This window comes from Urtica dioica, chromosome 10, assembly GCF_054948205.1.
Source record: "Urtica dioica subsp. dioica isolate 48M chromosome 10, U.dioica_male_clone48M_v1_H2, whole genome shotgun sequence".
In the NCBI taxonomy this organism is placed as follows: domain Eukaryota; kingdom Viridiplantae; phylum Streptophyta; class Magnoliopsida; order Rosales; family Urticaceae; genus Urtica; species Urtica dioica.
Window position 1 is genome coordinate 20,779,908 of NC_142765.1, and position 16,954 is coordinate 20,796,861.

At 37.2% G+C, this 16,954-nt stretch overlaps 2 protein-coding genes across 2 annotated transcripts; both read right to left on the reverse strand.

The window, feature by feature from the left end:
- Positions 1–2,319: 2,319 nt before the first annotated feature.
- On the reverse strand, positions 2,320–4,608 carry GNA1 (glucose-6-phosphate acetyltransferase 1). The gene is made up of 3 exons (XM_089628161.1): positions 4,505–4,608; positions 3,095–3,551; positions 2,320–2,763 (listed from the first exon to the last, which is right to left on the reverse strand). The coding sequence occupies exons 2-3, from the start codon at positions 3,535–3,537 to the stop codon at positions 2,694–2,696; spliced, it is 513 nt and encodes a 170-aa protein (XP_089484287.1). The 5' UTR covers positions 3,538–3,551; positions 4,505–4,608; the 3' UTR covers positions 2,320–2,693.
- A 6,113-nt stretch (positions 4,609–10,721) lies between these two features.
- On the reverse strand, positions 10,722–14,948 carry OTP86 (Tetratricopeptide repeat (TPR)-like superfamily protein). Its single transcript, XM_089629474.1, has 5 exons — positions 14,778–14,948; positions 11,568–14,498; positions 11,400–11,485; positions 11,209–11,318; positions 10,722–11,143 (listed from the first exon to the last, which is right to left on the reverse strand). Exon 2 carries the CDS (start codon positions 14,465–14,467, stop codon positions 11,663–11,665), a length of 2,805 nt encoding a protein of 934 aa, XP_089485600.1. The 5' UTR covers positions 14,468–14,498; positions 14,778–14,948; the 3' UTR covers positions 10,722–11,143; positions 11,209–11,318; positions 11,400–11,485; positions 11,568–11,662.
- Between the last annotated feature and the right edge of the window lie 2,006 nt (positions 14,949–16,954).

Here is a 16,954-nt window from a genome sequence, read left to right on the forward strand (position 1 = left end):
CGCATTAGGTTACATATAATTGAGTTCGAAAGCGTTCGCAGATCAGACGGCAAATTTCGATTCAAGAGGTTCACATATGATAAGAATATAAAATTTATAAATTTTTTTAGGGAAAATATCAACAGTATACATCGTGTTTAATCGAAATGTGAAATTTATCCATTCGATTTCTAAAAATATCAGACATATTCATTCAGTTTAATATAAATGACATATACTTCCCCTAAAAAATGTTATATTACAAATATCACCATTTTCATTTATTTTTTACAAAAAAATAATTTGAACTCCTCAAATACCCTTTATAGAATAAATATTTATTTACTATTTTATTTTAAAAAAATCAAAATCTCTCTTTATAAAAAAAATCCTTAACTTTTTATAAAGAAATTTATTAATTTAATTTTTTTGTATATAGAATAGAAAATAAAAAAAATTATTTCATTAAGGGTATTTTGGGGAGTTCAAATTATTTTTTTGTAAAAAATAAACGAAAATGGTGATATTTGTAATATAACATTTTTTTAATGGATGTATATATATCATTTATATTAAACTGAAGGAATATGTATGATATTTCTAGAAATCGAATGGATAAATCTCGTATTTCGATTAGACACGAGTGGTACTCTTGATATTTTCCCCCTTTTTTTTTAAGAGGTGCATGTAAGAAAACTCAAGTAAATTTGTAGACTAGACAACTAAATATTATAGGAAATATAGAATTTTTAAAAACTACTAGGTGAACCTTTCTAGAGTAATGGAACCCAACGCCAAAAAGATAATTTCGTTACCTCCTTACTTAAAAAATTCATGTCAAACGAGCTTAGAGCGAATTATTATGTAGGATTATTTACTGATCGGCATTTTGAGAATTACGATTGTATTATATACACCGTAACTTTTCTTCTATATTCCACGGGAGCTGTTTGTCTTTTGTAGATGTATAGAGAAATTTGAATTCCGTTTAAATTATAATGAAATCTGCATCGATACAGTGGACATACATAGATTATTGTGTTATTTATTATTTGATTGATCAATTATTTTTCTTGTTAAATCGGATAAGGGTTTCTAATCCTTACAATTGTCTCCTCTTGTTCTTTCTTCTCAATTTTGAAAATTTTAGTTAAGATTCATCATTTTAGTGCGTAGTTTTTCTTTTGTTTGAAATGCAAGAACTCTTAAGAGCTTTACTCAGTTCGTTTTATATATATCCTCGTTTCAATTTTTTAATAGAATAAGAGAAAAAATCACACTTCATATATAGCATCGAGTCCTACGGAGAATGTCAATTTTATCTCATGTTTTGTCCATCAAAGAAATTGCTAATGAGAATAGTTCATTGTATTTTTGTGAGTAGAGTGGATTTCTCTATTTTATATATATATAATATAATTTCTTTTTCTGCAAGCTGCAAATATGCAACTTTTTCCCCTCAATTTTTTATTTTATTTTTTATATACATGAAAGTTGTGGTCGTCAATAAAGAGTATGGTTATGTTTCAGTTTAGTTCTAACCTTCAGAAATTTCTCGTTTTATTAATTAAAATGTATGTGCGTACATATCTATAATATAACTAACTTAAACAACTCACTAAAACAAAGAATCTTTTAAAATAAAATAAAATAAATAAATAAAATATATCCACTGAGTCTTAACAATATATACCCTATCCAAATTTTTTATGAGTGCTTATACTTGACATACTGTCCAATTTGTAGAACATAAATATTTTCAAGCAAACAAAAACCACAAATAGATCCCCAAGTTTTGAACAGCCTCTTGATTATTTTGTATTGGCTTCGCAAAGCCATTTATGGCCTCAACCAGACATCAATTGCAATCAGACTTTTACATGCTTTCGTCGTAATCGTTGCCTACCCTATTCATGGCACGGCCTGAGATCGCCCAAGTTGTCCCGATTTACCTACACATTGCTCTGAATCTTGAATGGTACTCGAATCTTTTCATTCATTGTGCCCGCAATTGGGACAATGATTCAGATGATCAAACATCCACCGAATCTTGTCTGGGCTTCTTTGAAACAAATCCGACAAGTCCACAAAACAATGTAATGCAGTGCAACTTGTTCTTCTACCGAGACTGAGTATCGCTTTAGTACGTTACGTAAACCTTTTCATTGTCTAACCAACCGTTCATCTTTCACCGCTCACATTAAACTTAAAACTATCGCAGTTTTTAACAAAAGGTTAATACCTCATCTCTCACCTAATTATGTCATCAGAGAGAGATATAGCCTCTCATTTCCACTACAGAACACAAATAATTTAGAACCCGTTACCGATGCAGAGATCTCAAGGAACAGAGTATATTCGGCATTACATATTAAATTAGATGAGAGTCAAAGGAAGTACTTGGCCATATGGATCGACTTCCTCTCAAACCCGCACTTCTCGTAGATAAGATTATACCAACATCCACAGGATAAATTTATCTCGGAGACTGACTTTCTAAGTAAACACAACATGCTTTTAATCGAAATCGTTACCTACCATGTTGGTCGAAGCCGTGGCATCTCTTCATGACTAGTACACAAATTGTAAAATGCTTTGTGGGGTTCTTGAATTATACTTGAAATTGAATCATGGTTTCATTGTTTGTGCCCACAATCGCGGCGAAGATCCAGATAATCAAACAGCCACCAAGTCTTATCTTGTCTCCATTGAGGCTAATCTGATTGCTCGGAGCTCCAAAAAAACAATGTAATAAGAGGCAACTTGTTCTTCAACCGTGTTACCCTGTCATCGTTCTCCTTAAACTTTAACTTTCACAGTTCTATCAAAAGCTAATAAAGCATTCCTCATCTAATTATGTAACACGATAATCCATCGAGGCTAATCTGATTGCTTGGAGCTCAAAAAAAAAAAAACAAGTTACCCTGTCATCGTTCTCCTTAAACTTGAACTTTCACAGTTCTATCAAAATTTTATAAAGCATTCCTCATCTCATTTCGACCAATGAAAACAAATAGACTAAATTTTGAACCACTGACGGTCGCAAAGATCTCAATGAACAAGGTATATTCAGCATTACGTAAATATTAAATTAGACGAGGGTCAGCGAAAGTACTTGGCCATCTCGATCGACCTCCTCTCGAACCCGCACTTCTCGTAGAACGCGACGTTCCGATCGCTGCAATCGAGAATCGCCTTGTAACACCCGGCCGAACGAGAGCGCTCGGTCAGAAACTCGACGACCGTCTTTCCCAAGCCCAAGCCGCGGGCCCCAGAATCGACCACGATGTCCTCGATGTGGCCCACTTTTCCGCAACCCCTGATGAACTTTCGCTCAACGAACACCGTCCCGGTCGCCACGATCTTCCCGGACCGCTTGTCCTCGACCACGCAGACCACGTGGTCGTCGCCAAGGGCTTCGAGCTCTCTGAACCGCTCGTCGAAGGCCTCGGCGGACACGGACTCGCAGACGGTGAGCTGTTTGAGAAGCTCGATGAAGCCCTTGCTCTTGTCCGAGATCTCGAGCTTTCGGACTCGGAAGTTGTCGTCGCTTTGCATTTTTACTACGAGATCTGTATTGGGCGACGAAATCAAATGAGAGATGGAACGATGTGAACGATGCAATGATTTCTTTCTTATTTATTTTTTCTTGTGTAAGACCATCTTCAAGGTGGAAATTTTGAAAGCCTATTTGATAACTTAAAATATGCATAGAGGAAACAGACTAATCTTAGCTGTAGAAACTTACTGATTTGATCTGCAATGGCAATCAAAGAACCAAACTATTTTTTTTTTTTTTTTTTTTCAATTTCTGGACTCATAATTTGCCAACGATATCACTCAATTGAAGCTCATTCAACATCAGCAGTACAAACACATCTGAAAATAACAGTAATCGGATTCCACTTTCCGTAGATTCTAATCAACAAATAATATTTAAAAACTAAATTTTTCAGATTCAACAATTCGGAGATTCGGCAGATTTCATATTATTTTCCACACGAATTTTAGTGATCCAACTCTTGCTAATCAGCACTTCTCAGGGTCATTTCAACAATCGAAAATTCAGGGAAAAAAAAAAATCTAGGAGCCCTTGGGTTCCAAAACCCTCAATCTCAGATTCAATTTAATAATTCATTCTCAGATTTGATTAATTTCTCAAAGGCCCAATCAAATCAGAAGCTCGAGAATTTTGAAACCCCCAACAATCATATTCAAGTTCGAGCTCAACCTAATGAAATGAGAAAGAGATTCGAATATGCCACTTAAATCATCAAAAATCAGCAAACCCAGCACAAACAACACATAGACTCGAATATGGATTCAGGCAACCCTAAATCCGAAAAGCCCTAAATTCAAATGACGAAACTTATAAGTGAATCACGTGAAATTCAAACACCCGTGAACAAATATCGAATCATCATTGAATTCCACCCAAAACTTCTTAACTTCAGATATTAAAAAAAAATACAAATCCTAGCTTTTCTGAAACTCGAAAAGGGGAAGAATAATTTCGAGACTTTACCTTGAGCAATTGAGTCTCGACGACCCCGAACCACCACCACCACAACCGTCTGTTCCCGAACCACCGGCCCAAGAAGAAGAAAAAAAGGTCTTACCTTGACCAAATAAATTTCTAATTACAATTTAAGGTGTAACATATTAAATTGATAATTTTATTTTAATCATTATATTAAATTAAGTTGACCATCAAATAATCAAATGTATTGACTACCATTTCTAATTAAATTGACGATCAAATAATAAAATAAAGGAAAAATGGTATGAAGTAGTTAAAAGTAAATTATCAATGACTTTGATTTACCTTAAGTTCTATTTGGCTATAGCCACTTGACCCTAAAATAAATTAAATTTAAGATAATGATTAAAAGAAAATTATCAATTACTTTGATTTACTTTGAAAACCATTAGCTAGAGATGGAAGATTTGAGTTATATTAATAATATTTATATAGTTAAAAGTACAATTTAACTTGCGGGTAATCATTTGTATTTAAAAGAAATTCTTCAATTTCTTAGGGGGAAACTTTCTCATTCGACCCACGACTTTTTGAGTTACTCCATCTTATTTGTTTCCCATTGATAGATTTCATTTATGCAACAATGTACCAAATTTTATTAGTAGAGCTAATAATAGACTAATTTTTAGCAGTCCTCTTTGAGTTGCAAATATAGACTAGTTTTAGATATTAAATTGAAATACTTTATTCCCCTTTCTTCTTCGTCAACTCCGTTTTTAATTTCAATTTCATTCTATCTCCATTGTATTTTGTATTTTCCGAAAATGCAATAATCATGTTAAATGACGGACATTGAACTCTGTCGTACAACACGTTTCTCGCGATAATAAGGTCTCACGTTGCGGTGAGAAGTACTTTGAATGTCGCCCAATAATGTTAAACTATTCAAAGGTGTACGACAGATTGATACAACGGCCGTACAACTTGTTTCTCGTTGGGGCGCACATAAATCCTGCCGCATTGAAGAGGCTCGGAGAACAGTTATTTATGAATCATCGTCAAAGCCACATTTTGTATTAGTATTAGTAGTACTAAAAAACTCTCATCAAAACCTATTTTTTCTAGTAACCACATTTGTTTTATGTCTAAATTAAAGGTGTCAAAATGGCACATTTTTTTTCAAGCCCAAAAGAAGTCTAGGCCCGACCTAAACTCTTTTATTGGAGGGCTGGGCCTAAAGAACAGGACCTTAAACCCAACATAGAACTAAGTCTTCGACTGGCCGGACCCAGACGCGGGCTTGAAAAGGGCCTAAATTGGGTCTTAAAAAGTCCAAAATCATAAAAATTGGTTGCAGACGACGATGTCTGATAAAAAATGTTGTACTATTTGAGTCGTACGAACTCCACGAAGCATAAAATCAATTCATCAAATTCATGCTTGTAATAAAGGAAATAAAAGATGTGACTTCGAGTTATATGTTGTGGGTGACTTCTGATAGTTAGCCAAACAATCAATTTTGTCTGTTTTCAAAAGGTTGACGGAAAAGAAAAAAGGTCAAGACTCTTTTACCAACCATGGAAAAAAAAACTTTTTTTTAATATATTATGTATAAAAGTGTCAAAAGGGTTGGGTCGGGCCAGGCCGGCCTTTTTTTTTCAAGCCCAAAAAAGTTTGAGGTCGACTCAAACATTTTTATTGGAGGGTTGGGTCGGTCCTAAAGAATAGAACTTTAGGCCCAACCTAGGTTCAAACCCTTTACCCTTGGTGCCGAGGACTGGGCCCAGGCCTTGGCTTGAAAATGGTCTAAACTAGACCTTAAAAAGCTCATTTGTTTGCATGCAGGTAATTAAGGTATGCCATGTTGCATATATATGAAGAGACATCCTTCTCTTGGGACACCCAACCCAAGATGTAATTAATTAGAGTCTTTGGTCGGTCAACCCAAATCAAGAGACATTAAATCCTGTTCTGCATAAAAAATTTAATTCTTGGGAGATTTGTTTCCTTGTGAATGACACGTGTTTAGTAAGAGTATCAAAGAAAGAAGATGGGTATTGTGTGATTTTTAACCTATGTAAGACCTGATACTAATATTTATTAAAGACATTAATTCATGTACTATATAAATAAATGAATATAGTTTTGCTGAATTTCTTTCCTCCTCGACAAAAGAAAAGACACATAATAAGAAAACTGAAAATGAAATGACCTAAGTAGGCCTTGACGGCGTCCATGTAGGTGTAGTTCCTTTTGCCGGTGACGGGGTTGGGAGCCCTGTAAGAGTCAGCGAGGAGAGTGGAAGTGAAGAAGGTGATGAAAGAGAAGGCCATCAGCACAATTGGGCCGAATGAGCGTCAAAAGGGTTGGGTCGGGTCAGGCCGGCCTTTTTCTTTCAAGCCCAAAAAAATCTGAGGTCGACCCAAACATTTTTATTGAAGGGTTGGGTCGGTCCTAAAGAATAGAACCTTAGGCCCAACCTAGGTTCAAACCCTTTACCCTTGGTGCCGAGGGCTGGGCCCAGGCCTTGGCTTGAAAATGGTCTAAACTAAACCTTAAAAAGCTCAGACTATAATCATAAAATAATCATTTTTCGAAAAGGGCCGAACCGACCCAAAACCTCTAAAAAGAGGGTCAGGCCCAGTCAGCGCACGGGCGGTCCGACCCAATTAACAACACTAGGCTAATTTAATACACTCAAATATAGTCTAAATATATAAAACAAAAGTCCAAAAAAAATAAAATTGTTATAGGCACAAAATAATCTTGAGCTCAACCTGTAATATCAACTAAACATAAAATCCGTCTTCTTTTTTAGTTTCCTTTGTTTTGTCTCTATGCCTTCCCATATATTTATCATTGCTACGGTATTCCAAAATTATATCGAGTATGTGAGTACTTTATGTAATATTTTCTATATAAAAGTTCTCAAAATTGTATGTACATGTTGTCAGTTGTTTTCGAAAATTATTAAATTTTTTATAACAAAGAATTTCACGTCAAAGCCCACTAAGAGGCCCGACCCAAGCCCACAAAGACTAAAAAATCCACTCGAGATGAGCCCACAAAGAAAGGCAACGAAAAACGAAAAAAAAAATATAAAAAACGACCATGGCGCGCCGCGCCTTGCATTCGGCGATCGCGCCACGGGCAGGTGCGCCGCTCTAGCGTGAACGCAAGGCGCGCGCGCTTGTATTTTCATGCACGCGCGTCCAGCCTTCCGCGCCCGCCTTGCCTTCGCCTAATCCGAGTTTTGAGGCTCTTTTCAGTCTCCCAGGCACTATGAATGCTCCTCTCCACAAAGGTATAAAGGTACATAATCTCTCTCAACACAGTCACTCGATTCCAGAGTGGTGAAACGCTTCTGAAGACTATCCGCACATAATTTCACTCTGATCGAGCCTGATCCTCTAAAAAATTCTCAAAGATTAACGACACCCCAACCTTACACACATAATAATCAGACTAATGTTGAGCATCGGAGCGCGCGTCAGAGGCACCGCCTCTGCGCCCCTCTAAGCTTATTTTCTTCTTCTTCTTACTCTCAGGTCTCCGCGACGAACTTAGAACGTTCTTGAGCTAGAAGAGGGTACTCGTGACTTTCGAGTTTCTACAACCCGGCTCGGCCGCAGCCACGTGGTCTGACCATAGGTCGAACCGCCCGAAGTCCTCCTTGTTGTCCGATTTTCGTCGACAACAGTAAGCGATACTTTTTTAATTTAAAAGTTTATCGGTATAATTTGAATTTCTTCAAAAACGAATAACTGATATAAAGTAGTCAATGTTAAACGAGAACTTATGAGTGATTTAGCTAAATAGTCAATTTAAAAATATTAGATTTACAATAAAGTCAAAAGTTTGTATAAAATTAGTGAAATTGTTAAAATGTGCAATAACTAAGTTAAAAAAAAATTACCTTCGGATTAATTTTGTTGAAAGTGATAAATTGTTTAAAATAATTGTCAAAAAATTTAATTTTGTTGTCAAATTTTTTATTTTTTATTTTAAATTTTAGCTACTTTGAAAATTTGAAATTTTAGTTATTTTGCTAATCAATTAGTTTAAAATGGCTTTTTTTTTTTTCCTTATTTTAGCTATATATATATTAATTAGGGCTTTCTTACGTGTTTTTCGTCAATATATAATCCCGTAAATCTTTTTTTTTTTTTTTTTTTTATAAATTAAGATCAAAGTAGAATTCGACTTTGACGTATACATAATTATATCCACTCTATATATACCACTAAACCTAAACCCCCGAACCCTTAACTCATAATTTTATTCTTCATTAAAAAAAAAAAAAAAACGAATAACATATAATAATATAATGGCTTCCTTGGATTTCTTCAGCTTCAACGACCCAAGTACAGGCCAGGCTGATCGTCTCGTAACCGCAATCGTTGACTACGTTCTCTCAATGTCCACTTTCTTTTTGGGACCTCTCATCGTCTTCCCTTTGGCGCTCGCATATCTGTTCGTACTTCGCTGTTTGACGTCCGCGAGAAAACGCCGCGCCCCGAGCGGCGATAAATTGCCGATACGCACGAACGAATGCAGGCGATATATTGGGAAAGACTCGGTGGGCGAGAATAACTGCTCGATATGTTTGGAGGATTTTCACGGCGAGTCGGACGTGGCGGTGCTGAGCGAGTGCGAGCACGTGTTCCACGTGGCGTGCGTTGCCAAGTGGACCGAGAGAAACACTTCGTGCCCTATGTGTCGACGTGTCGTTGACGTACTCCTCGTTTCCACCATCGTTGACTATAAGTGTGCGGTTCACGGAGTGTTAGACATGGTCTAGGATTTTTTTTTTTATTTTAGTAGAAAAGTTTAGTAGTTTTCTGATTCTTTCTTGTTATGGTTTGTGATTTTTTTTTTTTTAGTTACATATTAAACATGGTCAACAGGTTTTGCGTTTGGGGTTGGTCTCGCAAGTGAAGGGTTTACGTACTATCATAAGTTGCACTGATTTTGTAACATTTAATAAGTGGGGGTTTATTTTTTTTGTTCATCTATTTTATTATTGCTCCAACAGTTTGAAACATGTTACAGCAGGTTTTTGGGTCAAAGGGTGTGAAAATTATATGGATTACCTTTTCACAAAGTTTTTACTCTTATTATTATGAGAATATCATATTCTGTGTATGCATTTTTTTTGTTATGTACTTGCTCATAGTCTTTGTCTTCGCCTTTAGAAACGAGTTGCTTTTCAGACTCGCCGGTGACAATCGAGAAAAAAAATATTTACGAAAAATAAAAGCACGATTTAAGTTTTTTTAGTAGGAATTAAGTATAATAATGTTAAGGGTAATTTTCGGATATTGGGGTTTGAGATAGTTCAAGAATGATTTCAAATTATAGGTATTTAGAATATTATGTGTCTATTTTGAAATAGTTGAAGGAATTTTCCCAAAAAGAAAAAGTCCATGATCTTCTCTGCTCGATTATCCGTAAAAGAAAAAATAAAATAAAGGCCACCAATTCATGAACTCTAAATTGAGAATTCAAATAAAGAATTATCATAATATTTTAGTGAGGTATCTTTAGGATATAGTATATGCATTAAACCATGTAAAACAAAACGACCACTACATTAAAATCATAATACCATTCTATAATTAGTATTGATCAATGGCACGCTTCAAAATTGGAAAGTTGGTCTTTCATACACATTTTATGTTCTCTCAATATAATATATAACCGATGATGAACATTTAGAACATTTAATTCATTTTAGAGCATGATTAGTTTTTATTTGGTATGGAACATGATTCAAGTAAATAAACACTTACAAAGTAACATCAGTTCAAAGTTATTTTTATTGTGCATGTGCATGGTCAGCTTTGGTTTCAAAACCCAATTGAGATGTTTTAAGCGGTTAATATATATATATATATATATATATATATATATATATATATATATATATATATATATATATATATATATATATATATATATTTGAAACCAGTCCGGTCTGAGTTAAGTTAAACCGGGATCTCAAAATTTGTAACCGACCATTTAAGAATATTTATAAAGTTGAGTGGATTAAGGAAAAAAAAATCACATCATTTTAATTCACAATACCAGTTTAAAAATTTGTGCTCCCGTAAAGTTTACAATTTTTGTTCACACACCCCTAGTTTCTACCATCAGCTACCAAATAAATAATTTCCCATTACGTCTACTTTTTATGATGCGATTAATGAAAGTAATTTTGTTTTAGTAGAATTAAGATAGCTCCTCATTTTCAGTTCTAATATAAATAAACCAAAGCTACAGTTCTGGAAATCGAGTTTAATACTTAAAAGTTAAATCACGAACACGCATTCTTTCTACAAACAGCAAACCAAGCCACAAAACCTGCGAAACCTCGAAAGTTGCTCGACTTCGTTCGCCAATGGTCATAATACAAATACATGAAATTCCCTAGAATATCACATTAGGCTTCACTTCACAAGCACGGCCATGTTTTAGGAGAAACGCCGTATATCACCACGGACGACGCACGTGACATTGATGTGATGAACTTAGTCTACTTGTATTTGCCCACATTAGCATTTACCTCATGTTTAATAATGGGTTACAATAACAAACATAAATTCACCTGAATAGACAGCATCTCGAAAACCTGTTCAAGCTCATCTCCGAGCAGCCCAACAGCTCATCAAAAGTAGAATCAGGCTGTATATACATAACTCCGATCAGAAAGAGAAACCAAATACCGTGAGATATGTTGAGAGAAATACCTGGATTTTCTGGGCTCGGCTCAGAATTTGCGAATCAGCATCGGCGACTTGAGATTAAGAGCAAGAAATATAACGAGGGTTCAACACGACGTGACCGAGCGAAAGAACGCCTGATAATATAACGAGGGTTCAACAAAACGAGGATAAATAAGATAAATCAACCAAGGACAAAAAGAAACTAATCAACCAACCTGATTTCTTTCAACTTGATAATAATACGGTACAAGAGGACTTGATAATAGTAGCTTCAACGTGACGTGATCGAGCGAAAGAACGCCTGATAATATAACGAGGGTTCAACAAAACGAGGATAAATAAAATAAATCAACCAAGGACAAAAAAGAAACTAATCAACCAACCTGATTTCTTTCAACTTGATAATAATAGGATATAAGAGGACTTGATAATTGTAGCTTCAACGTGACGTGATCGAGCGAAAGAATGCCTTTTTCGATCACCAAAAATCACCGCATGAGCAAACTCCATCCTTGAAGTGATGGAACCTATTTGCGTCCCTGACGACGAGCTCGCATCCGAAACACTTCGACACGAGTTTGCTAAAAGTGTGGCAATCGACGCAGACGCGAAGGTTCTTCGCTATTCGAATAACCGTTCCGCGTCGGGTTCTGATCAAGCCGTACGCGATGGCCAACCTCTCACTGTGCGCGTAAAGCATCTCTACTTTCTCTTCTTCCTCGACGTCGTGCAAAACCGATTCGGTTCGCGGCACATAACCCGCTTCCCTTTCCAACTCCTCGGTGATTCGAGCTAGCTTTTCGTATATCTCTCGAGACTCGGGATGGCATTTATCTCTGGCGATGAACGTGTGTACTTTGTTTCCGACTTCGATCCAACTACACCCGGGATTTTTCTTCAACCCGCTCCCTTTCATTCTCGATCTGACCTTTTTCACGTCGGCCCATCTTTCGTCGGCGGCGAGGACGTTAGATATCAGCACATAGTTTCCGGGGTTTCGCGGCTCCAATTCGAGAAGCTTCCGAGCCGCGATTTCTCCCAACTCTTTGTTTGAGTGAACCCTACAAGCACCGAGTAGAGCACACCATACCTCAGAACTTGGTTCGGTTTTCATGGCGGTCAAAAACTCGTACGCCTCTTCCAAGCAGTTAGCGCGACCGAGAAGATCAATATAGCAAGCGTAATGCTCTGGCCATGGTTCTAATCGGTAATTTCTTGTCATCGAAGTAAAATATCTTTTACCTTCGACGACCAAGCCTGAGTGACTGCACGCAGATAAAATCGCCAAAAAGGCAATATGGTCTGGAACTAATCCCAGACCGTCCATTTTATCAAACAACTCGATAGCTTTCTCCCCCTTTCCGAACAGTCCATATGCATTGATCATGGCAGTACACAAGAAAAGATCGGCGGTGTCTTTAGCGCTGTTGAACACTTTACACGCGTTCTTCAAATCCCCGCACTTTGAGTACATCTCCACTAGAGAGATATCAATCGAACGCTCCAAGGAAAACCCGTTCCTGATAAGAAATCCGTGGATTTCCTTTCCTTTGTTCAAGGCGGACAAACAGGCAGCGGCCGAGAGTACACCGCCGAGCGCTACCGAATCAAGCTCTACTTCAGCTCTTTTCATCTTTTCCAAAAGCTCAAACGCCTCGTTGGCGAGCCCGTTACGAACGTAACAAGACAGGATGCTGGTCCAAGACACGACGTCTTTAGACTCGATACGTTCGAACATCCTGTTTGCATATTTCACTTGGCCGTACTCTCCGTATAAGTTCACGAACGAGTTTTTAAGGACTTGATTGCACAAAAGCCTCCTCACAGTGTAGCCGTGTATTTCCGACACCAAGCGAACGGAGTTCAAGCATTTTCCGGCGGCCAAAAGGCTCTCGACCATCTGCGAATCCAATTCCACCCTTTCAGACTGAGCCGCTCGAAAGAGCTCGACGGCTTTACGAAGCAAATTGTTGTGCGCATAGCCCGAAATGATCGTAGTCCACGAGATCAAATCTTTGACGGCCAGTCTAGCGAAAGCCGAGCCCATGTACTCAACGCGGCGACACCTGGCATACATGTCGATCAGCGTGTTTCCGATTTGCAGATTCGAGTCTAAACCCATTTTCAAGGCGTGAGCGTGAATCTCCGTTCCGTTCAGCAAATTTCCCAGCCGACCAGACGCGGCGACAACGTTCAATACCGCCACCTCATCGGGGATTCGACCTCTGCGCTTCATCTCGCGAAACAGCTCTATCGCTTCCTCGTATCGGCCGTTTTGGGTATAGCCAGAGAGCATAGTGTTGTACGATACGTTATCTCTGCTCGCCATATCGGAAAAGACTCTGACTGCAACGGCGATTTTACCGCATCGGACGTACATCGCGAGCAAAGCGTTCGCCACGTAAAGATCGGAACAATGACTCGATTTCAAAGTCCCGGCGTGGATCTCCTTCCCCAGAATCTCGAAAGCGGGATCCTCGCAGGCCTGGAGAGCGGAGACGAAAGTGTACGAGTTCGGCGAAAGATTCGTTCTTTGAGCTTCTCTGAAGAGTCCCAATGCATCTACGGATCGCCCGTTCGCAGAGTACGCTGACATCATCGAATTCCATAACACGATATCCTCTTTCAGGGGTAATTCTTCAAACAAAACTCTCGCCCCGTCGAGGTCCCTGCACTTTGCGTACATTGAAACCAGAGAATTTACGACGAATGATACGGAATCAAACCCGCCTTTGATAGCCAGGCCGTGAATTTCGGCGCCTGAGCGGAGATCGTTACGGGCCGCGGAAGCTTTCAATACGCAAGGAAACGTATACGAATCCAAGGGAGTCCCTGAGAATCGCATCTCTCTGTACAGCTCGAGCGCTCTTAAAGGCTCGTGGTTCGAAACACAAGCACCAATCATAGCGTTCCAAGTGAAAATTGTTCTTTCGGGCATTCCAACGAACACCTTCTCTGCGTCTTCTAGAGCACCGCACTTTCCGTACATGAACAGAAGCTTCGTACCAAAAAATGCAGACTCAGATAGAGAACAAGACTTAATCACATGGGAATGGATTTGTTTGCCCGGAAACAAGGCTTTTCTGCGCGCGCAGAGCTCGAGAATGGGCGAATAAACATCGTCGAGGCACAATCGAAGCGAAGCTCGGTCCGATAACAGAAATCCAAGCGACCGAAAAGCTTCGTCGAGGGTTCTTTGCTCGCATATCTCTTTAAACGAAGCAAATTTGGCGGGAGTTCGAGAGATGTTTTGTAAGGGAAGAGAATGTGAAGGCTTCAACATTGATGAAATCAAGACTTCGACGTTCTTTTCTCTGAATAAACAGTAAGCAAAAAAAAAAAAAAAAAAAAAAAAAAAAAAAAAGAGGCTTATCAGTCAGCAATTGAGCGATTTCATTGGCCAATAACTTACTAAAGAAATCAAAGTCAGAGATTTTCGGAATTGGCAAATCCGAGAGAGAGAGAGAGAGAGAGAGAAAGAGAGAGAACTGGCTTCGGAGACTTGAGGTTGAGAGCGAGGAATATAGCGAGAGTCAAAGAGAGATATAAAAGAAAAATCGATTGATGAGAAACTGGAAAGTAAATCAACCAACCAGGTTAGCTTTGCACTTTGGGGGTATCGTCCGATCACCGAGTCACGGATCGTCTCCGGTTAGAGACGAGCCATGAGTATGCGATTAGGCGAGCTCAGAGCGAGGGCACAGAGAGATGAGCTATTAACGGTCACCAATGAAATGATAATAAAGATAAATTTCATATTTTACGTGTGATGATACTTGAAATAATGGAAATGAGCCCAAGTCTCATGAATAATATAATTATTAATTCTTTTGGAGCCCAGGAACAATAGGAGGGGGAATGGCAGAAAATGTATAACTAACGAGGATATTGTATTTTTTTTTTTATGAAAAAATAGGTAGGGAATAAAATTAATTCAAAATTTTGAATGTAGACTTGGCATTTCTCAATTTTTTTTTTATCATGACTTTTAAACCCTAACATATAATTGTAAATTTCCTTAATTTTACTTTTTATTTTTCACTAGCGGTCTCAGACCGCCGAAAAATTAGTGCACTACTCTAGTAAGCCTTGTAGGGGAGCTATAAATCGAAGAAAAATTAATGTGTTCGGGTAAAAATAACCGTCTCTCTCTTATTGAGCTTTCTCTCTGGACATTGGGTTTTCGGATGTCGGTTGCACGACGTTTAATTCACTATTTTTGGGTGGTTTTTGCATACCATGATGAGCTAGTCATCGTGGGTTAAGAAGTTTTAAGCAAAAGAGGAAAAAATTTGTTGCAGTCGGAAAGACAAGTTATGTTTAGTCTCTTGTCAGGTGTAGAGTTCCTTGAGTGTTCGAGATTGACGAAGGAATCGAGCTCATGATTGTGTTTCTTGCTCGCTTCAAAAATTGCAGAAGATCTTTGTTGAAGAGGCCAATGAAGTTCTTAGCAGGTTATGGCATTACTTGGTTGAACTGAATAGACCTTTGCCTCCTTTATTTTTATCGGCTTGTCTTCTGCTTCTCATTTTCAATTCAAGACATTTAATTGTTCGAATGAGCTATCGAGCTATGTCTAAAATTTTTGTAGGCTATAACTAACTCTGATAGTTAATAAGATCATTCCTTTAAAAAAAACATGGGTCTTTTGAATCACACAGTGAATGTCAACTATATATATGCTTTCTGGAGAATAACACATGGACATTATAACACTAAACTATGATTCATAGCCCCTTCTCGGCTTGTTCCATTGCAAGCATTTCTAACTCCCATTGATAAATATTTGGGTGGACATAAACAAAAATTTGAGCGGAGATTTCATTAATTTTTCAAAAAAATTAGCTAAATAAGCCACCGAAAATTTAAAAATTGTTAGATAGCCAACCTTTTGTAAATTTTTTGTAAATAGTCACCTTAACTTATTTACGGCACGTAAAAAGATTAAAATACCCAAAAACATTCCCGTTTATTTTTTGGTTTTTTTTTTTTTTGTCTTTTTGATTGCCGTAAATAAATTGATGTGGCTATTTACAAAAAATTTACAAAAGGTTAATTATTATACAAAACGTTATAAGTCAAATGATTATATAACTAAAAGACCCTTAATATTTTATAAGCATATGCTTAATTATTATTATTATTATTATTATTTTTTTCAAATCTCATCTAAAAAGTGCACGTAGTTGCATAATTTTTGCCACAACCGACCTAAAAGCGATAACCCTTCATTTATCACTTCTTCTTTGTTTAGTCTTAAATAGTTGTCATTTTCTTTTTTCCTTACAACTTTTTCATGAAATTGAATTATTTATTTTGCATCAAATCGCCCATTGTTTTATAGTAAAAGGCGTTTCATATCTATTTTATGTTTTGTTCTTTTTATGTTTCATATTTATATACAATTAAGCATATAATCTAGTTATTGATTTGATAACAAATTTAAATTGGTCAAAAAAGTCCATCACTTAAAAAATTAAACAAATTTTCCTAAAATTCAATTGTTAAGGTCATGTTTTTAACTTTGGTGTTGTTTTATGCTTATGGATGTTCACGCAAAAGTGTATGTACAAATTATAACTTGACATTACTACAAATTTCTTTTCTGATACAAGGGTATCCGGTGTGACATGTCGCACCTAAATGGGCAGTGGGTGCGACATGTCGCACCGATTACCTTTCCAGAAAACAAAAAGTTTTGCTCATTTTAAGTGGTATTAGGTGCGACATGTCGTACCTAAAAGTTTTAAAAGTTTTAGGCGGACTTAAA

Excerpts from the sequence above, each read along its gene's own strand:
- GNA1 (XM_089628161.1), bottom strand. The coding sequence starts at position 3,537 with ATGCAAAGCGACGACAACTTCCGAGTCCGAAAGCTCGAGATCTCGGAC. Across the intron at positions 2,764-3,094 it reads AGGTCGATCGAGATGGCCAA|GGTAACACGGTTGAAGAACA; the intron begins GTACTTTCGCTG and ends GAACGATGACAG.
- OTP86 (XM_089629474.1), bottom strand. The coding sequence starts at position 14,467 with ATGTTGAAGCCTTCACATTCTCTTCCCTTACAAAACATCTCTCGAACT.